The following is a 24,510-nucleotide window of genomic DNA, read 5'->3' on the forward strand; positions in this document are numbered from 1 at the left end:
ACATCAGTCAAATAAATTTAAAAAAACGAGTTCAAGTGGAATACAGTGTCCACTTCCATTTGAAATACCAGTCACTTGGATCGCAACACACTCAATGAAATTTACCATCCGCTTGTGTGCCAATTAGTAAATGCGCAATCCCTGTTTGCCCACTGTATTCTCTGGCCTCTCATTGTGCGGTGTAATTATCTGCTGCAAACACTGTGTCGATTGAGTGTAAATTGGGCTTAGTAGTAATTTGTGCCCACTGTACCTACACACATGCACACACACACACATGTTGTGGATTTAAACTGTGCCCTAAGTGATTGTCGTTAGGTGACCTCGACTGTGTTGCACATTCTTCTGCCACTTTCCCAAGCCTTTGTACACTCCCTTATTTTGCCTTGCGAAAGTGCTGACCTTAGCCACAGGGGCGCCATGTATGTATACGTGTGTGTGTGTGTTACATGGTCCTGGCAACATGCCTAGCGTCTTCCTACTCAACAGCACAGTGTTCTTACAGTCAAGGGTCTGAAAAGGCGACTTATCTGCCGGCTCCAATGTGGGAGGGTGTTGACGTCATTCCGCAGTCAAGTCAAACGAAGAGAAAGACCAAGAGATCTTCCTGATGATTGTTGTTGTCCTTTTCCAGACTATTTCTACTGGTGGGCTTACTCAATTTGAGTTTGTGAATGCAGTAAGTCACAATTGAAAAGGTTACATCAAAAGGTCAAGCAAAATCTCTGCTTAGAAACTAGGAATTTTTTAGAAGAGCGTTCTCACCGTTACATCGTTTTTCTATTTGCTCATCTTGATTCCTTTTTTAAAAAATAAATAAATTCGTATTCAGTTAGTGGTGAATTTTTAAAAGGATTTTCTTGACTTACATGGCATGACATGATTTACATTTCAATTAATTTATTACTCAAGTAGAGGTAAACTGTATTGATTATCACAAAAAAGAAATTACTTACACGTGTTAAAACACAAAATACATTTCTGTTTTTTGACCACCTGCTATCTTAGTGCTAATATACTACGTTGGAGGGAAGATGCCATTCACATGCTAATGAAAACTAGCATACATTCTCTTTATTCAATACTGAAATCAATTCATATTTCCACAATCAAACCCCCCAGGAAACATGAACTATTTTTTATTTGGGGTTGAGAATTTGCACTATTATCCAGGTGAGGATTTTGCAACCTGAATGTTTTCATTGAAAATTACTTTTTGTTTCTTATAAACGACAACACTTTCTTCTTTCTCCTTCTCGGCAGTCTGGGTCCACAAAGGCACTACACTGCCTCTCACAGGTCGGTCTGGGCCCAGCGGCATAATAAAAAGATGGAGTACAAAGAACGCTAATAAGTTAATTTCTTCCTCAGATGAACTTTGTCAACTATTATCAATTTCCTTAGGTGTACTACGATGAGCTACGGAGCACAAACTTGGCCCGTCGCACGGTTCGCTCGCTAGCCTCGGTTTCCAATTCATCCCGGGCACCAAGGTCACTGCCCTGCCATGCAAATTGAGCCCCCGCTTCCTCAAGGGTCCTCTCTGTTCTGCTGCTGGGGCTTGGGGTGGGGGGTCAGCGATGAGCTCCGGGGGCCTTAGGAAACGCCAGCGGTTGTCCGGGAAGTTATGGAGCAATTAGACCACCATGGCGATGAAGAAGCGACATTGTGTGGACACGTGTGGAAAACATGCCATGTGCATGATGGGATTACCATAAAATCCTTTTTGTTCCAGTCCAACCTTATATGTTGGTCTTTACCACTACTGTGTGGGAGATAAGCTTAACTCTATCACATTGCCAAAATATTTTTGTCCATTAAATTCTCATTTTCTCTGATTAATTCACACAAAAGATTTTCCATTCAAAATAATCTATATTATAATTGCTCAAACTACCAAATAATCTAGTAGTGATCATTTTTCACAGAGAAAAAATATCCTGGAAAGCACCAGAAAAAAAGAAGTGACCCCAAATTGTCTCAATATCGACCGGAAATGACCTAAAACAACTAGAAAGCCACCCCTTTATCGACCCCCATTGCCAAGCAATTTCTTCCGAAATTGCATTTTTAGTAGAGTAATTTCTTTTTTTACCGCTGGAGGGTGGCAATTCCCCACCTGTGCTCCGTATACCACACCTAACTGAAATTGCACTGCAATTCCCAACTGACCAGTCCAATGTACCTCAAATCTCACATGACCACTATCTTCTATAATTATTCAATTACATTCCAAACCATTACCTTGCCTGTATTTATCTTGGCGATACAACAAAACGTGTCAAAGAAAAATCCCCCAAATTAATTGGATTTATCCTCCAATTGAAACGATTTGAGATGATGGGCTAAACAAACGGGTCCCCAAGGGTTCAAGCTTTGCTGCTAATGGGCACAAGGCGGATCTTTTGATGGAAAAGGACAACAAACAGAAAGAGAAAGACTTTACGCATGGATAATCTGGTGTGACGCGTAATGAAGCAAAGTTAGAGCGCGGAAGAGAGAAAGTGGCTCTTTTGTCAGCGCTGGAATCTTCCGGACAGGCGCTGAAAGACGGATAGTCCCTGCGTCCAGGACACACCCTCCCTGCGATTATTCTCTCTCTGCCCCCCCTCGCATTGTTTCTCACCCGACTCGCCGCCAGGCTCCGTAGAATCCGCTTGGCAAAGGACCAGCCGGCTGGATTTTGGACGACGAGCGCACAAAGAGCCCACCCCCCCAAAACCTGGTTTTTCCCAGCCCCCAAAATGGGCTAGAATCGGAAGACGTTCGATTGCTCCAGGGCTTGGTTGAAAAGCCTTGAAAGAAAGAGGGAGAGTGACCCGATTGGGATGAGAGTTCAAGTCAAGTCAGCAGCCCGAAAGGACCTTTAAAGCATCTTTAAAAAAGCGGAAGAAACGCACATAGCCACGGTCCGGTGGTGCGTTTATGGTCGTGGTGCGTTTGCGGACGCGCACCTTTCAGAGGGAGCACAGGTGTACGCGCGGTGGATGGGAATTGAATCAGCCATGAAGTAAGTCGGAGCCAGAAGGGGGCTCTCAAAGGTTTGGTTCGGAATCGGTGGAGGACCGGAGGGGGTGCCCTCGCCGCCTCCAACGCCGGGATGGACGGTACAAGTCATCCGGAGCCCAGAAACGCTACCGGGAAGCCCGCTGCCTCACACCCGGGGAGCCTCCACCTGCCTCGGGCTGTCTTCTTCCTCATCGCGCTCACCATGCAACCACAGGTAAGCTGCCGATTAAGTGCTATTTCCAGCTTGTACACAACGCCAGCTGACTTTTAGCATACTTTGGTGCTTATTTCTGCTTTGTTTCACATTTCGACTTTATTCTCTCGTTTTTTGTTCATCCGTTTTGTGTGGCTAACAGTGGCAAATTATGCCGTCCTGCCCACCTGTTGTTCCAAACCAGACAACCGCGTTAATTCTGTGTTTACGACACGCATGAATGCTAACACCATGGCAATTGTTTTTTTCTTGTTTCTATCAATCTAGTTGAATATTCTGTTGCTATTTTAATTGTATAGTGTTCTTTATTAGTGTGTAATTTGGATAGCAAGCACCATGAAGAGAGGAGGTTCCTGCACCCAAAACAAAAATTAGCATCTTTACTGTCCTTGTGGGGTTGACACAAGCCAACATCCCAAAACAGAGTTCAGTTTACCGAAACTAACTTGTCCGTATTGGATAGGGACAAGTCCAAGGTAAGGTTAGTTAGGATAAGTTATCAATTACGTGCATAACTTTCCTTAAAATCCTATGACCACACGCCAAACTGTAATGCACAAATATAGCCATTAGCGTACAGCACCTTTTACGCTAACCTTACCGTAATGTACTTCAAGTTACAAAGATATTCCAAATGTGACATTTATCCCATTTGTCTGTATTTCTAGATGTAATGTGTTTTTATGGAATACCTGGGTTCAAAATTGTTTACATAAATGTAGCTTTTTGTGCAAAAGTGACCTGCAATAGAACAGATTACATAAACATCGTGGCCGGATGATTCATGAACATGTAAAAGTTATGTTTATTTTTTGTTTATTATTATGCTAGCAAGTAGCTTTAAGTAGGTTAACATGAATCTAATATGATTTCCACCCAAATGTGAGTTATAATAGGCTTCAGAGAGACAACAATCTGATTTTCTACTCTCAAGATCCACAAAGTAGAGTTTCATACGCCTGACTTCGATGCAGGCAGGCACGGGCTCAATTCCCGCTGGTGGCGGTATGTTTGGGGGTCCGGATGGTCGTTTGTCTGTGTGCCCTATGGCTGACTGGCGACCAATCTAAGGTGTAGTCTGCCTTTCGCCCGAAGACAGCTGAGTTAGGCTCCAGCAGCCCCCGCAACCCTTTCGAGGATGGGCGGAATGGAAGAAGAATTAATGAAGATCCACTAAGATGCACGTCCAGGTGTGAAGTTGTTATGCCAACACATAGTTTTAAGATAATTTATATATCTATCTATCATACATTTCAACCAAAAACATGAGCTAGAATAGTCTTTGGGTTAGATAGCCATGTAAGAGTCCTATTTTCTATCGTCAAGAGCCACTAAAGTACTTGCGCAGGTATCTGGTTGTTATGACAACACACAAGAAGACAAACAGATAATATAGAAACTGAATAAATGGAAATTTCTCAGGATTTGTATTCAGTTGCTCCTGCTGTTTAGTCAAACAAATCAATATGAGTATTACCTCTATTATTTCACAATTCATTGATTGGAACTGTGCCAAATGAATTGAACAATGAGCTCCTTTCACCAGCTGCTGTGTGATGCATCGTCCCTTGTTAATACATTCCTTTAATTATTGGTCACTTAATTATTTTGTTGCTTAAAAAATTCTAGTTTTTGGTCTCGAAATGCTGACTTTTGGACATCTGTTGCACTGAAGGATGTCTGTGATGTGAGACAGGCCCAGAGTTGCTTCATGTGTAGGCATGTGTGTGTGCGTGTGTGTGTGCGCACATTTACAGTATGTATGTTTTAACAATAGTGAACACACATCTAACATGTGTGTGCCTCAAGGCACTTGCTGAGCAAATTCTAGGGCGTGTGAATGTTGAATGTTAGGGCATTTATGTCTAGGGTGTGTGTGTGTGTGTGTGTGTGTACCCCGCTAGGTCCACAGCTGAACAACAACACACTCCACTCCCTATATTCTCAGATCACACTCTCACACACATATAGAAGCCTCCGATTGTATTGAGATCAGTTGGGAAATAACAAATAATGATATTGTTCGTTTATTTATCTAGTTACATTCAAAATATTGCAAGTTGATCTTTTTAGGTCATTAGAGGTGGGTATGCAATGTGTGCTATGGTAAGTTAGTGTAAAAAATTGACATTTAATAACTGATATACGTACAGTATGTATTTTTTCCTTGAAATGTTGTCGTTCAATTTAATTTTTACATTTGTATAGGTGTGAAATCGTTAGGGCAGCCCGGCATACCAGTGGTTCGTGCTTCAGCCTCACAGTTCTGGGTTCGATCCCAGGTGGCTCCTCACTGTGTGGATTTTGCATGTTCTCCCCGGGTTTGCGTGGGTTTTCTCTGGGTACTTTGGTTTACTCCCACATGATTAGTAGGCTATTTGAAGACTCTGAATTGCCCCCTAGTGTAAATGGTTGTCCGTCTCCTGGTGTCCTGTGATTTGCTGGTCACCAATTTAGGGTGTCCGAAGTTACCTGGGATAGGCTCCAGCACCCCTCCCGCAACCCTTGTGAGGACAATGAATGAAAGAATGTGAAATTAATTGGAACCGCTACACTGTGTAGGACAGACTCCACAATTCCTGATCTAGTTATTCACAGAGCTGCCACTTAATGGTCCTTCAGTTGTGAATTATAAAGAAGGACACACTAGTGTAGGTGGTCACAAGGAGTGGAATGGTCCAAGACAATGGAGTCCTGTTTTTGACCATCTGGAAGAGCTTGTTGGACTCCTTCAAACGGATGCAGCGGTATGACTGACATTTTTTGGGCCCGCGTAATGAAGGCTTGTCAGTCTGTAGACGGGAGATGTCGACTATGGTGCGCTTCAGCGACTCTGCAACTCCGAACGGAACTAGCCCAATGGAAAATAAATGGATGCTGCAAAGACGACATGGTCGTCTGGACGGATTGAGCGCTGACATGCCGGGATGCCGGGATTGACTTGGACGTGCGTGAGAGAGTCAGTAGAAAAGAAGGATGGAGACTGATCAGTATGCGGCCAAACCCCCCGTCGGGGGATAGAGTCGTGCAGTAATGTGCATAAATAAATATTTATATCAATATTGAAATAAAAACGAGATGACCAAAACACATCATAAATGAAGTCATGATCACTATTCATTGAAATAATTGATATGATTAACACATTTCCTGCCATTAACAAAGATAGATAATTCAATCCCAATTCATTTAATATGGGAGATCTTGTTGTGAATGTTCCTCTTTCAGTGCCATTGAGTTAATAATATTACATTTTGGCCAAATTGGCCTTTTAATTTTTGCATTTTGTTGCTTTTTCTTAAAATGATCACAATCTTCATTCCATGGACAAACAACCTATAATTTGTAGTGGAGAGAATCTTTTATTGTTATTTTTTGTTAAATTAAAAATATACAGCCCTGAATGTTGTAAAATTGGAGAAAAACTTCTACAAAAGCGAGTATTTCAATTGTTTTAGCCAATCAAATGAGAATATCCCAGATTGGCCTCATATCCCCGTTAGGTCAGTAATACCCATCATCCCATGCACCTGCGTTTGAGTCTGTTAGTGTTTATCCGCATGGGTATAAGTGACATCACAAATTGTAAGAAGTGCAATCTGTGACCATTTAAACATGATTTCTTTAATGATCAGACTTCTAAGATATTCACCATTTACTTAAAAACGTTTGTCAACCGTTTTTCCACATAAACTTTATCTATCCCATCTGTTGTCTGTCCCTTTAAGTCAACAAATTGTCTTTATGACTCAATAGTGTTTTCATGGCAAACAAAGTCAATGCAGACGGATGTGATTCACAGTTTTTTTTTCTCTACTACTTTTTGGGGGAGAAAGTTGAAGATAGTTTGCTGCCAAAGTCATTGTTTGATATCTGGCACACACTCGCACACACACACCTGACCCTGCTGCTCCAAAGCTCTCTGGGGGTCTTGTTAATGCTTGCCTGTGTGTGTGTGTGTGTGTGTGTGTGTGTGTGTGTCCTCCACCCACCTCCATAGAGGGAGCTGGAAGAAAAGAAGAATGGTGACACAGTGGTGTAGCTTGAGAAAGAGAAATGACAGCAGCTTGTTCCCATGTAGAGAAAGGAGGAAGAGGCCTACCCTAAGAGGAGAGTAAAAACTATGAAGGGTGCGGTGGAGACAAAGCAGGGGAGAAAAGAAAAGCCAATCCTAGGATTATGTTGCAGACGAGCCAAAGTTGACTGTTTGGATGGAGGTCATTTCATCAATTGTCTTTTAAGTGCTATTTATTGGCTGGATTTGGAAGGCAGACCCAAACTTATTCATGAGTAGTTGACATTTTAGCTCAATGAAAAGCGGACCTATGTTTGGCCCATGAGAAAATATCCATTGCACTCTATGTGCAAACTTTGTCCTCATAACTGAAAACTTTAACTGGGATTGCATTTATTTGTACTTTTTTTACACAACTATACTTTATAAAATATTCCACTTTTATGTTGATAGGATTGCTTTTATGCCTTACATTATATAGATTCAAAAAATCCGATTTAAAAAGTTTTTCTTGAAATGGTTTACATATCATATGGGACTTTATATAAGCAAGACTTTCAAATTCCACAATATGCATTTTTTATATAGGACTCTAGACATCAGAAAATCAATGGCTTTTATTTGGAAAAGATGCATGTAGTAATTTTGGGTTCCGGTCCCAGGCAGTTTCAGTGAACAAAGATTTTGAGACAAGTGGTATTACAAAAATAAGGATGATAGATGGATGGGTGTTTCAAGTGATTTAAGAAAATGATCGTGTGTAGCTTCACTTTCAGATGGGAATTCTTTCAAATTCTGCACATCATGGATAAGAATCGCTCATTTAAAATGATAGCTCCCAATGAATATAGTACTTAACAATTTTGTCATATCCTGACAGTTTGAAGAAAAGGGCATTAGAACCTTTAAAGTGGAATGACACTAGAGTGGTTGGGCTCATTAAAGTGTCTGCAAAATCTCTTGAGACTTCAACTTAATGGTCATCTAAAATGTATTTTGTGGCGCCTTTTTACCGTGTCTATTCTTGATGTCTTCTTTATGCTCATGGATTCCTGTCCCAGTTGGCTTAGGGTTAGGATGTGGCCAATCACGAGGCACATGTCAAAATACAACCTTTGACATAACCTTTTCTCTTTGCGTTTTTCCCGGCAGACGGTTGGCGCGGTCGGGATGTTCGAGCTGCAGATCCGTCACTACCAGAACCCCAAAGGACTGCTTCTGAATGGAGAATGCTGCGACGTCCCACTGGGCGGCGGCCAGCATTGCTCTCCTCGAGACCAGTGCGAGACCTTTTTCCGAGCTTGCCTCAAGGAGTACCAGGCCCGCGTGGCTCTGACTGGGACCTGCACCTTCGGCTCGGGTGGCACGGGGATCCTGGGAGGAAATTCCCAGTCGCTCCACCACCGAGGAGATGACGGGGCTAATGGACTCATTGTCATTCCCTTCAAATACGCCTGGCCAGTAAGTACAGGGGCCGAGCCGGTTATCTGTGGGGTTTCCTAGGTAACAGGCTAAGCTTCAAGCACAACAATACGCTCAAACAAGGCTGGCTGGAATAACAATGACCCTCAGAGGCAGAGTTCAGATTCCTTTTCTTTCCCTCCCTGCCAAAGCGACAAAGGCTTTATCACTTGATCTGCCAGGGGAAATTCCCTTTTCGAGTCACCAGCGCTGCCCAGGTCCATGGAGCTTAATTGATTCACAACGGAAACGACTCAAAACGTCATCCGTTGTGAACCGCGGTAACAACCCGCATCTCGGAAATCTTCTTCAAAAGTCTTTTGAAAGACCTCAATCCATTAATTAATTCAACATGGACCTGGACTTCACCCGATAGCTCAAAATTTGGTGGAAAAATTGGTGGGTTTGCAACTTTTAAAAGTCTAAGAGCATCTTGCTGCTTATTCCGTTTGGATTAGTGGTGGCAAACGTATGGCCCACGGGCCAGAAACGGCCCGCGAAGGAGTCCGATCTTACACGGGTACCATGAAACCAGAATTTTGTGAGTTGTGTGATGGAGTTCTACCAACTTTGTTTACGTATAGCTATAATGTAAAACCTGGAATAGACTAGAATAATGGGATTAACCTAGCCTAATTTATGTTTTGGCGTTTAAATTCATTCCATGCTTCTAGGTCTTAACAAAGCCTCCCAAATCCTTACCAATTTACATATCGGCTACTTTTGACGGCGCCAGATGCCCAATTTGTTTGGAAATGAATTGGACATCTTGTGCCGTCAACGGCTCTGCAAAATGGACATTTGCTGCTGTAATGAATTCCCAGTAAATGTTGTATTGAACATTCTATATGCTGATTTTCTTGCCGAGGATCCATTAATCATCCTTTAGGACACCAATCCGTGTAATCAGGAGATGTAGTGATTCTCCAATCAGACAAGCCTTTCTTAAATGCACGTTAGCAGGAAGAGTGAAATGCAAAAATGCTGCCCCAACATTGCTAAAAAAATCCGTGCCCTTGCATCCACACAGGTTGTTAATCACGGTTAGCCCATTCTCTCGTTGAATTATACACCCACTCGTTTACCTGATTTATCCTAGTAGAACTGATTAGCCTCGTTAGTGTGTGTTCCAACACCTCTTGGTGTGTGTGTGTGTGTTTTTTTTTAAGATAAGTTAGACTGCAAGGCAACACGGAAGTATCAATGCTTTCAGACAGGGTGGCTCTGAGTGCGCCCTTGCCTCAGGTGAAGAGGTGGGGGTGCTCATGGTTGGGAAAGGTGAGCTCTTCTCTCACTCCTTTTCACTCTTGTGGGAAATGGGAGCTCCCCGCTTGAGGTGCACACTGATGCAATTGTCGGTTTTTATTTAAATGTAATTAGAACAAGAAAGGGCAAAATGAGCACTAATGTTTCTTTGGAACTTTAGTGCAAAAGAAGCATTCTTGCTCCAGCATGTATTTTTTTGGGTGACAATATTATTTACATTCCATGACACATCTTTCAGAATCTATGTTTTTCCAGTTTAAAAATCAGATCGATTATCTTTACGCTCGTTTAAGTGTAATAATTGAAGAAAAACTGACAAACCATTATGAACATGCGTTGGTTATGTTATGATCGAACGACGAAAAGACGACTTAACCGAGAAAGAAAAACATCCCTGAGCTGAGAATTTGTATGATTTTATTTTCGCCATTGTGAAAATGTCAAATGAAATTATGACTGCCTTGTTTTGATAACACATGATTTTTTCCCCCTCACAGCAGCAATTTACGTAGGTCAATTATGCCGTCTAGTGTTTGCAAGATAACATTCATACGATTGTTTTGATTTGGGGTGTTCACATAATGTGTTCGAGTCTTGTTTCATGTCAGGGAATTGAAATTGCGCTGAGCTGAGATTTGCCACAAACAATAGCAACTGACGCATGAATAAGCCAAATGTCATTCATATTGATGACAGTCCATTTTGTCTCCCATTTTTCTCCAGCAATTTGAATATAAATCCATGCGGACATATGAAAAGATTACTCGCTGTCAGCACTTGCCCAGAGAAATAGTTTTGTACGTCAGAAACATGATCACACACTGTCAACCTTCCCAGTCAATGATTGCCGATGATTCCACGCCACTATCGGTGCCGCAACCTATCTAGACAGACAATAGAACAATACTCCGCCAAAACAACAAATATGAATGCAGCTCATTGTGCCTTTGTGACCATCTTTGTGTTTATTATGTGCTGTATGTATTGGGTAGATTGGTTTTAACATGTTTAGTAAAGTTTTTTTTTTCTGAATGCAACCCTTGCAGGAAAAAGCTGGACAATCCTGTAGTACAGTGTTGTCGTTTTGGTGAGGTGGCATTATGGCTTGTTTGTGAAAAGCTTTTATTAGAACATGTTTACGTTGTCGTTTTGATCAGTCTTGATAACAACATCCTCTTGTAATTTGAACATACTGCATCCTGTTTGGGTTTCGTAATTAGCAACCTATTACCTTTATTTATATGTTCTTTTTAAAGAATCCGAGTGTAATACTGCTCTGCACCTTGCATTTCTTCACTCGTGGTAAAAAAAATCACATTCAAGTCTGTAACTGTGTACACTTGGCCAGTATTGAACCAGTTTGACCTTTTTTAAATAGCTCATACTGACAGTTTCAACAAATATGACAAAAAGTCTTTATTTCTAAATTACACACTCTCTCTAAACCCTCCTAAAAATTAAAATGGCCGCAATGGAAACCGATTCCCGCCCGAGAGCTAATAATTATAGTGCATTGCGGCTATTCGGTAAATCATCTTTGATGAGTTATTGACTTGAGCAATCACCTGTGCTAATATTTGTTGACTTTTTAGCCCGAAAGCAAACGGGGAGAAAGTCGATATTGCGAGACGGCGGCCGCGCTTGCTATCGTCGCGGCATGTCGGCACTGTGATCATGTGAACTCAGCCAAGGAAATTCAGAAGAGAGCCTTCTCTCTTTCCCTCTTTTGTACTCTAATTGACTCTCCCACGCCGCCCCTCCGCATACCTGCGTGTATGCCGATACTCTTGGACACACACTTTGGGGCTTTCCCTATACGGGCGGGCTCGCGAATCGATCGTGCACGTCGTCGTCGAGAGCAGACTTAGAAAGAGTTAATTCCCTTGAGGATTTGGAGGAGTTGTGTGTTGAAGAGATAAGTGAACTAACTGTCACCAAATCGTCCCACGGGAAAGCGTTTGTTAATGATTTAATTTGTGTGCAAATTGGATTTTGTTCAAAGTGAAATGAGACTAGGTGAAATTAGCCAATCGGCACATAGGTGTACGTTGTGACTTTCTGAGTCACAGATGTAATATCTTTCACAGGTGTAATTACAGCTGATGTTTTTCTTTCGCTACCAGTCATCGATTTACCCCAAAGTCTCTTGGCTATCTGTGTATCGTTTCACCTTGCAGTCATGTTGAGCTACTTTATTATTGTTGTCCCTGTGGACTAAAAACAGGGGTCACACAGTTGTATTAAAGCTGTGTGCTCACTTGTGTGTGGAAAGTTTAGACCACCTATATATAACATATATAACCAACCGTTTTTGACACTTTTATACAATATCTATGTTGATACCTCTACTTACAAAATGAATTTGTCCCAGAAGTGGTTTCGTAAATAGAGTCGCATTTTACACATACATGCCCTAATCTGTTCACAGGTTCTACGTCCTTATTATGAAAAGATTCCCAATACTACAGCAGAGTATAGCAATTTTATATGAAATATGCGAGAAAGAGTAGGAAAAATATTTCTCGCAGCGAGGATAACTTTCCTGGGGCCGATGATGAAAAACAAAGAATAAAGTTGCATTAAGCACAGAAAAACTCACGAAACAGCGTGATACAAATACATCATGAAGAATCCCCCCAGCGGGGTGTTGGGACATAGCCAATGGGAAAGCAACTCTATTACAAGAATTGCACAAGAAAATACACAACGCTAAATTGTATTGACATTTTGAGGTGGTGTTTGCGTTTCTTAACTTGAATTTCCTTCATATTCCCAGAGAAATTCTCCCGTCTGGTAACCTGAATATTTCCTATGTAGAGACCATGAGCTCGATGTGGAGATTTTTCTTTCAGGCCCCTAAATCACATTTAGGGATGCATGCGTACGTGCATTTTTTAAAATAATGGTGACCCAAGAGCCTGCTTTTCACCAATGAGCTGTTAAAAAGCCTCTTTGTGTATGAAATGCTTTCCATCTTTGATTGCTGTGTCCTTTTAAGAAGACAGAAATGTGTTTGCCCTTGGCCGTACACAGAGCAGCAATGCAGAAAAAAAGATGCAGAAATGTCAGATAGTGTATCAAGTCACAGAAGACCCCCATTCACACAGTTTTGCAGACAGACCCCACCCATTTTTTCCTCACTAATGCCTCTTGCTAAAAGTGCCCTCATGGATGTGAAGCCACTAGACTAGACGGGGTAATTTCCTGCAAAGTTCGCAGAGAAGAACTGGCGCGAGGGCGGGGGGGCCCATTTGGCCAGACTAGGGCGGCCAGTCTGGGTGGGGGGAGGAAAGGAGGGAGGGTGGGTGCCCTGTAGATAGGAAGTTAAGAAGCAGGAAGTGGGAAGAGGGGGCACAGGTGTTTCAGGGTGGGAGACTGTCTTTTTTATGACTTTTTTTGTTCTTGACAATCACGTCATGTTTTGATGAGATGGACGTTATTGGGTGTGTTTGTGTTGGCCACCTGAGGGAGCAGGATGTTGGGGCTGCCGTTTGATTATTGTTAGAAATCAACAACTTGGGGATCAGTCACCATGAAAGCACGTCTGTGTTTCTCAACAAAAAGTCACCAAGGGAGGATATTGATTTTTTTTTCACTCTTGTAAGCAAAAAAAAAAAATCCATCAACACAGTAACAACCATGTCGCCCGGGTTGGCTTTTGTGCCGTCTTATCTCTTTTGTACTAGAAAGACTTCCACCGGCCGGCCATTGTATTCTATTTTAGTCCAGTAGAGTGGAAATCGATTCTGTGCTTTTTTAGCTTTTTGAGCCAAACAAGTCACACGGAAATGGAAACAAGAACACATGTTTACGTCAAAACTGTGAGGAGCCATCGGGGACAGAAATTGCCTCACACAGCTACTAAAATACTTTGTAGCATTTTTTAAGCTTGTTAGAGCATCTCAGTATGGCATATATCATACCTGTCAACTTTGACGTTTTCACTTATTTTGTATGTTTTTTTGTCATTTCAAATTGTGTACGCCGTTTAACAACTTTAGTACGGGATTTTTTTTTAAGTACGTTTTTTTTGTAAAACCGAACTCGTTTTACCATTTCGCCTCTAATCCGGATCGTCCCGGTCGTTGGTAGCAGATGAAAACGTCATCGTAGACTGCTAATATTGTCATGTTTTAAGCACGATATGCGCACTCCGTCCGCCTTTTCACTATATATACATATAGCGCGTCAGCAAGCAATGTACCCAGACCGTGAAGCTGTCAGCGTCATACAGCGACATCTACAGAATCTTGAATTTAGTGCATACTGATCGGGCACCTCGTCCGCTTTGGAGAAAATTTTTGAATTTTAAGTGCGCCCTATGTGAGAAAACATGTGCCGCGTTACATTTGTACGTTTTTTTATCGCTTAACAAGGGGAATGGCAATCATTAATAAGGGGAAGTAATTGGCCGAGGTTAGCTGATGGTGTAGTGGTTCACTTGCCTGAGTTGTGTGAATTATCCTCGTGTGTTTTTTAACGTCGCTGTCAGAATATTAATGCTCGTTACTCCACGCGCTTCCGCCCAACACTAATCTGGCGTGCAGGTAAAGCGTTCGCTGTTCAATCTGACTCAGGCACAGCTGCTGTCATGACAACTGCATGTGTGAGTGTGTGTGTGTGTTTGTCCAGCACTCGTGCATATGTGCGAACTGGTAATTGCCTTGGGCCTCCTCACGCTCCAAGTGAGAGTTGGCAGGTGCACGAATACATTACCTACACTGTTGTATTTTATCAGACTGGCCAGAAAGTTAGCAAATTGAATCCGTTCACGGCGTACACGCTCGCATGTTTAATTGTCAATTAGCCTCCTCCTTTGCACACCGACGACACGCTAATGGGCCGACTTCACTTCATTAGACACGCTGATGTTTAAGCCAGCGGAGGGAACTTTTCTGGCGGAAAATTCATCACGGGCTGCTTGGATGGATGCATAATGCATAGGCACGCCCATGTTTCATTCATTTTCAGAATTTGCAATTAAGGAGAAGAAAGTAGGGCTTTAAGGTGGAATACAATCAATAGATTTAAGTTTTTCTGTTCTAGTCTTGCGTGTATTTGATTTATTGTCATGCATTTTGGACTCAGCGCCTAAGACACTAATAGGACTTAAGTCGTTTTATGTTTGGTGTTTTTAGCAATATGATTTTGAAAATGGATGTAATCATATAAATGTGATGCAAATTTTGAACAAATTATGTTTGAAATTTTGAAATTTTAAGTCTTAAGAGGCATTTAAAGGCAACTTAATTAATTAGAATTTCCACAAAGTGAACTATTATTACTCTTTTATACCGGAAACTGTCTCGGCGACTTCCGACTCATTTTTCCGTGTTATTTTGTCGCATTATAATTTGTTTTTATCGCAGCAATATTTAAATATTACATTTAAGTTCTATATCTCTAATCTCTATCTTCTCTAAACAGTTGGAGCGCTCCATCAATGGTCGCCATTGTTCAGTGATTTAGAAGGCGCTGTCAAATTGTCGTAAAGACCAGTTAAAATATTGTGTGCGTCTCTCTGTGTGCGTTTTATGTCGTGGTCATGCGATGGAAGGGAAATTCCTCTCTCAGGGTTGGGAGTTCTTCCTGTGGCAGAGCTGTGTTTGTACAGCCTGGCTTTGTCGGGATATCCTACCCGGCCCATGTCTGAGCCTCATGCAGGGGGTGGGGGCGATTGATGGCTGGGGGGCGGGGGGCTGTCGTCATTAGATGCTCAATGCTGCGAATAGTAGTGCAGTAGATGACAGGTTTATGAAGTCTTCTGAGATCTTCATTAAATGTGAATTTGGCCGGTGGAAACGCTGGACCAGCCGCTGTAATCCTCCTCTTCTTTGGATTTACCTTAGCTGGAGGGAAGAGACCACTTTTAATTGTCTGCAATTTGATTTGAAACTCCCTGCTGTTTCTGGCCGTGATGGATTTAGAGCAGGGTGTCAAACGTACGGCTTGTGGGCCGGGAGTGATCCGCTAGGGCAAGGGTGTCAGATTCGGCTTGGTTTGCTGGCCGCTTTAACGTCAACTTGATTTAGATATAATATTTAGAATTTTTTTTAAATAAATGGATTAAAAGAACTGGATTAAAAGCCCTGAATATTCAGTTTTTTATAGATCTAAAACAATGTTTAATTTAGCTTTTTTTAAATATATTTTTAGATTTTACAAAATGATTTTTGAACTAAAAACACAGAAAAATTGATTAAAAAATTACAATTATTGATTTAAAAGGGGGAAATTCAGGAAATTTAATATACATCTATACTCTTCATTTTGATTTGATCCTAAAACAGAAAGTCGGCACTCATGATTAACTTTCCCGGGCCACACAAAATGATGCGGTGGGCCAGATTTGGCCCCCGGGCTGCCACTTTGACACATGTGCACTAGGGGCTCTGGTCCGGCCTGTGGGGATTTTATTGGCGTCAAAATGGCGCCTTCAGTGGCAGTCAATGACCCCAAACCCCTAAAATTCTCCAAAGACCAACAGAAAGTAACCTGGAAATGCCCCAAAAATCTGCGTTTGACACACCTGGCTTAAATGCTCAGTCAGAACAGGTCTTGATGTATTGAGGCAACACGTCAAGAAAGTTAATTCTAGATCTGGACGTGCGTTCAATTGGATGTCTGTCACTGTCGGTGGCAGTAAATGACTTGTCAACTTGTCAACAAACCTGTGTATTGTCAACGAGGCCGTCGTTGTTTACTTGGAAGCTTCATTTTTTTCCCACTCGCTCAGGAAGCTGGCTAACCTTTTTTTTGGTTTGTTTCTTAGCTATTGGCGGGAGGTCTACTTAAACTAAATTGATGCTCTTTATTGACAACTATATATCGTCCATTGAGAAGAAGCCCATGAAAAAAATGGATGACTTTCTTGTTCATGCCTTGTTTTTGTGGACTGCACTGTGTAACTGTCGGCTATTTACTCATGCTATTGGCCTCTGTGGCCTCACAGTTTTAAGCCGCAAATAATGCATTTTAATGGCTGATCTTCCAGCCGTCTCTTTCGGCCTTTAATGAACTGCCGCCCAGCACATCTCATTAGCAAGCCGCCTTCTAAAATCCTTGCCGTGCCCGTGCGTGTCTGCGGGTTATCTTATCGCCCGTCTTCTCTCTCTAGTCATCTCGTGTAATCTTTCCACTCTTTTATATCTCCGCGTATTTGTTTGCCCTCTTTGTTCTCCTTATTCATCACATCGCTCAACATCCGAGAAGTGATTTCATCTTTTTTTTCCCTAAACGCTTGCAACTCTTTGTCCTCTCCCTTCCACCTTCATCTCTTTCCTTACTTGCCAAATCATTTCCCTGTCGGTTGTTTTCACGCCCCTTTTGTTAGAGAGCCAGCAACTAAGTCCAGTAATAACTCTTTTGAGACCCACGTTCCTTATGAATGTAATACAAACATCATGGAAGGGAAAATCTTATTTTGAAAGGGAAATTAACGAGCAGTAAATGAGGTCAAAATCCAAATTTCACAGTTAGAGGTGTATTATTTATTCATTTAATATCATTATTTAGTTGGTTGTTGTTATTTGTGCAGTTTGTGGTGAAGCTTTAAAACTCATTATACTTGTATAATGAGAATAAAAGCATTCAGTACAATTCAAATCACCAAATTCAGGATGATTTGAAATGATATTTTGCTCACATTTTCACATTTATCACAATCAGATTATTTTGGAAAAAAATCACTGCTGAAGCATTTCAGCCGTTTGAATGAAAACACTTTTAACAAAACATGATGTGTTGATTTCCTTCAAGTCGATCGGATTGTAGTTAAACCCATACCTGTCAACTTTACGTTTTTCCCGTATTTTATACGTTTTTTGATCATTTTGAATTGTGTATGCCGTATAACAACTTTTGTATGAGAATTTTTTTAAGTACGTCTTTTGTAAAACCGATCTCGTCTTCCCCATTTCGGCTGTAATCCGGATTGTCTAGGTCATTGATAGCAGACAAAAACGTCATCGTCGATTGCTAATGTTGTCATGCTTTGAGCAAGATACGCGCCCGCGCATTCCCCTTTCACACGTCCATGTTTTCATTATATATACATATAGCGCGTCAGCAAGCAATGTACCTAGACAGTCAAGCTCTCAGCGTCATACCGTGATATCTACAAAATCTTGAATTTAGTGCATACTGATTGGGCACTGAGTCCACTTTGGGGAAAATGTTAGTCTTTGAAGTGTGCCCTCTGTGAGTAAATATTTGCCGCCTTCCATTTGTGTGGTTTATTATCACTTAGTAAAAGGAATTGGAATCATTAATCAGGAGAGCGATTGGCCGAGGTTGACAGGTATGTGAACCGATCAACGTACTGAATCACAGAGGCAAGTGAGAGGAGTTGATAAAAGATGTGCTAGTGCAAAAGTGTCGTTATCAGCTCCCCGTGGCCATCTCTCACACCTTTCGCACTCCGCCTTCCTCTTTGGCCTTCTTCCTGTCTTCTCCTGTCCGCTTCGCCATGACGACGTGAGCAGACTGAAGCGCTCTGGGGATGGACAATCGCAGAATAATAACAAATGTTGCTTTGCAATAAGCACGAATGGTATTCATCTGGAAAGAGGGCATGGCCTGGCTTATCTCTATTGTGCAATGTACCTGTGAGCTCCATGTCGTTGAATTTAAATTGGTTTCGAAATTTGACGTATTGCATTGTTCTGAAGCTATACAGCCAGCAGTGGTTCTCAAAAATATGCTTTTTTTAAATCAAATGTTAGTTATAGCGATTCACATTATTTTTTTACAAACGGTTATTTTTCAGATATTAAGAAACAACTTACAAGTGAACCACTATTTAACTCAATCCTTAATTCTATCATCATTTCATTATTCCTTTTTTCTCAAATGTCAATATTTGAAATTTCAAGGCAAACTATTTTATTATTTATTTATTTATTATTTGCTGCACCTATTTTTCGGAACATTACAGCTACAAATGAGTATTGTTATTGCAGTTTACAAAAATATGCAGTAGAACTAGCGGTAAAATAATAGTAGTTTGGAGCCAGTTTAATTTAGTTGATTAATAGTAGTGTTTAGAAAATGTATTTTAAACTGCTTTATTTAAGTAGAAAATTAAAAAAAGAAATCATAGATAAATACAAATAAAACAATGTTAAAAGATGAACATCAAGTGGTAAATGCAGTACAGGTTATATTAAAAAAACAGGGTAAAATCTCAACATTCCTATATTTTAACTCATTGCCTGCGTTGACTGCACGAGGCTGGCAAGGGATGATTCCAGGCAAAAAGAATTGAACGTTTAACGCCGTCAATGGAGTTAGTATTCCCTCTGATGGTGTCAAAAGACAAAAATAAAATTGTGTGTTTTTCCCTTGACAGAAATCCTTCTCTTTGGTGTTGGAGGCTCAAGATGATGACAACAGCACATCAAAACCAGGTGCAGTCCATATTTTTCACAGTTTATCTGTCAGTCGCTTATTTTTCCCCCCCTGTACTGTCATAGTAGTGGCAGGTTCATCAAGTGAAGTGTTTATACACAACATTGTAATGAGGCGCATGTGTGCTTGCGAGAATGTCTGATCACACACTAGGTGAGGACGTCCTTCTTTCATTTCCTACTCGTCTCTGTTGTTTCTCCTCCTAATCGGAAAAAAGCTGCATGACAGTGAAGGCAGCTTTCTATATATATATATAAAAGCACGTCACACACAGTGAATGGTGTCTTCATTCCTGCCTCCTCCTCCTCCTCCTCTTGGATGGAGCATGGCGTCATCCCCAAAGAGATAGCGGAAATAATGAGGGGCGGGTTCGCTTTCCACTGCCGTTCTTCACGTCTCCTTGTCTGAGCGCCTGACAGTTTCCAATTGTGCCACCCAAACCCACCTAACACGGGGCGTCGTTCAATCAAGAGGGGATTAGCGGCCGTACCTCTCCAACTGCCCTTGATATATTGTGGAAAGGCGTTTAGTTCTTGGAGGACGCCATGACTTTGGGTAAGATAGCGGCGGCGTTATTACGCCAGGTCTATTTAAATTGGGTTCAACATTTCATCACTTGCGATTTAATAAGATGCGGAAAGGTGAGTGACAAAGGCAGAGCAAGTAGAAGTACTACTCTGCTGTATTTACTTTTGGATACGTTTGGACAGAGGAGTTTTAGTTAAGCGGTTAGATATCATTTTGACATGGAAATATGGGTCATTCTCCAATTGAAGGGTGTCTTACATCAAATTTTGATAGTACACATAATAAAAAATAAAAATAAAAAAACATGCCATTTCTGACTCAATTGACAAAAACTAGAATACAGTATTATGTAGTAGAAGACAATTTTATCTTTGTAAAAGAAGAAAGCAGTCAATCAGATGATACATTGCTCAAGTCCAGTTTAACACCAAACACAAATTGATGTCCTCATTTCTATTTTACATGTTTTTATAACAGTATAATGTCTCACTTTACCTCATGCCACCATGTTATTCCTATGATCAGTATAAACTATTATTTTTTAATTAAATGACCTCTATGTGTCTGTAATGTGACAGATGTGTGCTTTTTTTTCTTCTTCTCCCTTGCTCCCTCAGATCAGCTGATTGAGCGTGTTCTTCTCTCCTCCATGTTGAATCCCGGAGAGCAGTGGCAGACGCACCGCCACCACGGCCACTCCTTCAGCCTGGAGTACCGCCTACGCTTCCGTTGCGATTCCAACTACTACGGGCCCTTCTGCAACAAGTTCTGCCGGGCCCGCGACGACTTTTTCGGACACTTCAACTGCGACCCTGGCGGCTCCAAGGTCTGCATGGAGGGTTGGACGGGCCCCGAATGCAAAGAAGGTCAGAAAAAGGCGCGTCGTGGCGATTACATTTGCAGAAAGCCTCGTGACCCGTGTGAGGATAACATTCCTGTCAACATATGTTTTTCCCATATTTTATAGGTTTTTTGATCATTTCAAATTGTGTATGCCGTATAACAAATTTTGTGCACCCCATCCACTTTGAAGAATTTTTTTTAGACTTTTATGTGCGTCCTATATGAGTAAATATGTGCCACGTTGCATTTATACGTTTTTTTATCGCCTAATAAGGGGAATTGCAATCATTAATATAGGGAGGAATTGGCCGAGTTTCACAGGTATGGGAGTTCTCTTAAATAGATAAACAAGGGCAGCAAATAGGTCAAAAATGCTATTTCAGATGTGGATCAAACAACAAAACCGTGAAAATTGAGTTGTTTTCCAACCAAGTCATTGAGTCACCATTTTTCTCAGAAATCCACCATTGAAAATACCACATTTGCATCTGGATGGCTTATCCTTCACCTGCGTGTGTGTGACTCATCGGTTGGATATGAACTCTGTGACCGCCAGGTTTTTGCGTCTGTGTCTCAATGGCTCAAATTGAATGGAGGAAACAAAAGCGGAAACTGTGAGACAAGAAAACTTGCTCAGTTTAAGGACATCCTGCCGTTTTTGGAATTCCATCTTTGCCTCGCCTCATAACACTTCCTCCTCAGCAGGTTGCTGATTGGACCGTGGATGGGCAGGAAGACTGAAAAATTTGCTTGGGTGTGGCCACTTTTAATGCTTGATTGTGATGGCTTAATGACGTTTTTTAAAGTGGAGGTATATGGCATTTGCATTTACTTTGTATGATTGTTTGCGGTTGGGGGAGCCGAGCAGTTGGGTTCGATCCCAAGGCCAGACCTTCCTCTGTGGAGGTTGTATGTTGTTCCCGGGGTTGCATGGGTTTTCCATGGCTACTCCGGTTACCTCACCCATCCCCAAAAGATGCATGGTAGGCTGGTTGAACACTCTAAATTGGCTCTAGGCATGAATGTGAGCATGAATGGTTGTCCTTTGTCTCCTGGGGTACACGGTCGATTGGTCGCCGGTCTTTTGGTCGCCCGGAAGGTTATTGATAATTACCATTTAAATCGTTGCTCAAATTCCCTAAATACAAACTGCAAATTACTATTTAGTCATACTTAATGCCCTAGTAATTATTAGGCTAAAGAAAAGCTCCAAATTTCCCAGACTTTTATTGTGACCAAAAGACCAGCGACCAAAAGACCAGCGACCAATCAACCTCACACGGTCTCCTGGTGCCCTGCCCTGGGATGGGCTCCAGCACCCCCACAACCCTTGTGAGGATAAGGGGTACGGAAAATGAATGAACGGTTGCCGTTGACTGGACGTTTAGGGGCCTCGGTTGGATTGAAAGATGAACAATTGCTGCTAGCCCTCCCAGTCAAAATGGATTGAATTTTATGACCGCCAATGGCAGGGAATGATGTCATACATTAAAAAGTATACTTTTTCTAATTTATGTGCGTGTGTTTTTCAGCGGTGTGCAGGCAAGGATGCCACCAGGCCCACGGCTCTTGCACTCTACCTGGGGAATGCACGTGAGTCACACATAATATCGTCGGGTTCAATCCCCGGTGGGTTCCGACCTTCCTGTGTGGAGTTTGCATGTTCCCCTGAGCCTGTGTGGGTTTTATTCGGGTACTCGGGTTTCCTCCTACTCCTCCAAAACATGAATGCTAGGCTGGTTGAACACCCTAAATTGCCTCTTGGTATCAATGAATTGTTGTCCGTCCCCTCGTGCCCTGGGATAGGCTCCAGCGCCCCCCCACGACTAAATAACTTATTAACCGCAAAATGCTTTGTCGAAACAAATCATATTTTCTTCTGAACTTAGTGTACGTACTTAGGGTTTTGCAACCGGATTAGATGTCTTCAAGTTGTTTTTTTAGATCGTTATCGCGCATTGAGTGATCACCCGCGTTATGGAAGAACGAGCTCTTCAGGAGTCAAGGGTGTTTTCGCTTCAACCGAGAAGCGTGTCGCTATGCAGATCGTATCGAGCCCATGTAAAAAGTGCTCCTGTTTTGGTCCATCTTCTCCTCAGGTGTCACTACGGTTGGAAGGGGCCTTTGTGCGACCAGTGTGTGACCTTCCCCGGCTGTGTATACGGGAGCTGCTTCGAACCCTGGCAGTGCGTGTGTGACGTCAACTGGGGAGGTCTACTGTGCGATAAAGGTATGCGTTTTCTGGCTAATTTTGCGCCCTGGGCGGAGAGCCCTCTTGCCCCAGCCCAGACGGTCGACGCCACAAACTGGACGTGGAAATGTGGGATAATAGACTAGACCAGTGTTTCCCAACCACCGTGCCGCGGCACACTAGTGCGCCGTTCGAGATTACAAGTTATACATTGTAATGCTCTGAGAGAAAAATCTTAATATTTTGAGAATAAAGATTAATGTCATTTTGTTGCTTATGTTCTGTAACGTGAACCGGAAGTTGTTTGGCTTCATGGGCTTCAACTTTTGTCGACATTAAGTCTGTTTGAGCACAAAACTGCTCTTTGTGTAATGTTACGAGATTTATGTAATATTGAAAGTCAGCTGGGATAGGCTCCAGCACCCCCCACGGAGGATAAAGCAGTTCAGAAAATGAGATGGGAGATGAGATGAGATTTTTAGCTGGTGCTGTGCCTTGAGATTTTTTCAATGCAAAAAGTGTGCCGCAGCTCAAAAAAGGTTGGGAAACACCGGTCTAGACAACTGCTAATACAATTGAATTAAACTAAATCTGTGTCTCGGAAAGGTGCTTTCAGTTGCGGTTCTCGTCACACCCTGTCAGGTGTTTCGCATAATACTAATATCTTCTTTAAGGGATATTGTACCTTACTAAGAAAGGTTTAACCTGGCTTTCCCTTTCCCAGCAAGTTTTTACAAAGACCTTCCAACAGGATCCCAGGATACGCCTCCTTCCATGGCGTGGGAGGGGGAATTCGGGACCCCTCTGCCCATGGGATGTTACATTGTGTAGGCGAAAGGTGATAGCCTTGGGTACAGCCATTGTTGGGTAGGCGGGGTTTCTTATGCTAGAGAAGACAGAGATCACTGCACACATTTTGTGTGTGCATGTTTGTATAATTATAGACACTTTGTGGTTGCATTGCAGGGATGTCAAAAACAATTGTTCTAACCAAATTGTGCTTATGTTTCAGACTTGAACTACTGTGGGACTCACCAACCTTGCTTGAATGGCGGGACCTGCACCAACACGGAACCCAACGAGTACCAGTGCGAGTGCCAGGAAGGTTTCCGGGGACGCAACTGTGATATCGGTGAGTAAATTTCAGCAAAAATGTATTTATTTCGGATTTAGAGGAGGCGCTTTGATTTTTAGGTAAATCACTTAGCCCAGGGGTGCTCAAATTTTTTGTTCTAAAACACGTGTCAAAGTGGCGGCTCGGGAGCCAAATCTGGCCCACCCGCATCATTTTGTGTGGCCCGGGAAAGTAAATCATCAGTGCCGACTTTCTGTTTTAGGATCAAATTAAAATGAAGAGTATAGATGTATATTAAATTTCCTGATTTTCACCCTTTTAAATCAATAATTGTAATTTTTTTATAGATTTTTTCTGTGTTTTTAGTTCAAAAATCATTTTGTAAAATCTAAAAATATATTTAAAAAAGCTAAAATAAACATTGTTTTAGATCTATAAAAAAACTGAATATTCAGGGATTTTAATCCAGTTCTTTTAATACATTTATAAAAAAAAAAAAT

At 41.8% G+C, this 24,510-nt stretch overlaps 1 protein-coding gene across 4 annotated transcripts in view; it reads left to right on the forward strand.

Moving 5' to 3' along the window:
* Positions 1 to 2,510: 2,510 nt before the first annotated feature.
* The window catches only part of LOC144083566 (uncharacterized), a 28,578-nt gene continuing 6,578 nt past the window's right edge, over positions 2,511 to 24,510 (forward strand). The window contains exons 1-7 of one of the 4 annotated variants that reach the window (XM_077611533.1): positions 2,511 to 3,223; positions 8,391 to 8,699; positions 19,315 to 19,372; positions 20,519 to 20,767; positions 22,277 to 22,337; positions 22,844 to 22,974; positions 23,948 to 24,067. In XM_077611533.1, the coding sequence (XP_077467659.1) occupies positions 3,101 to 3,223; positions 8,391 to 8,699; positions 19,315 to 19,372; positions 20,519 to 20,767; positions 22,277 to 22,337; positions 22,844 to 22,974; positions 23,948 to 24,067 (1,051 nt within the window). In that variant the 5' untranslated portion in view covers positions 2,511 to 3,100. Of the gene's footprint in view, positions 3,224 to 3,402; positions 3,700 to 7,296; positions 7,441 to 8,390; positions 8,700 to 9,443; positions 9,978 to 19,314; positions 19,373 to 20,518; positions 20,768 to 22,276; positions 22,338 to 22,843; positions 22,975 to 23,947; positions 24,068 to 24,510 lie in introns of those variants that run through there. The other 3 variants (XM_077611535.1, XM_077611534.1, XM_077611536.1) reach the window with 3 other exon arrangements.

The sequence above is a fragment of the Stigmatopora argus genome, chromosome 10 (assembly GCF_051989625.1).
Source record: "Stigmatopora argus isolate UIUO_Sarg chromosome 10, RoL_Sarg_1.0, whole genome shotgun sequence".
NCBI classification, from domain to species: domain Eukaryota; kingdom Metazoa; phylum Chordata; class Actinopteri; order Syngnathiformes; family Syngnathidae; genus Stigmatopora; species Stigmatopora argus.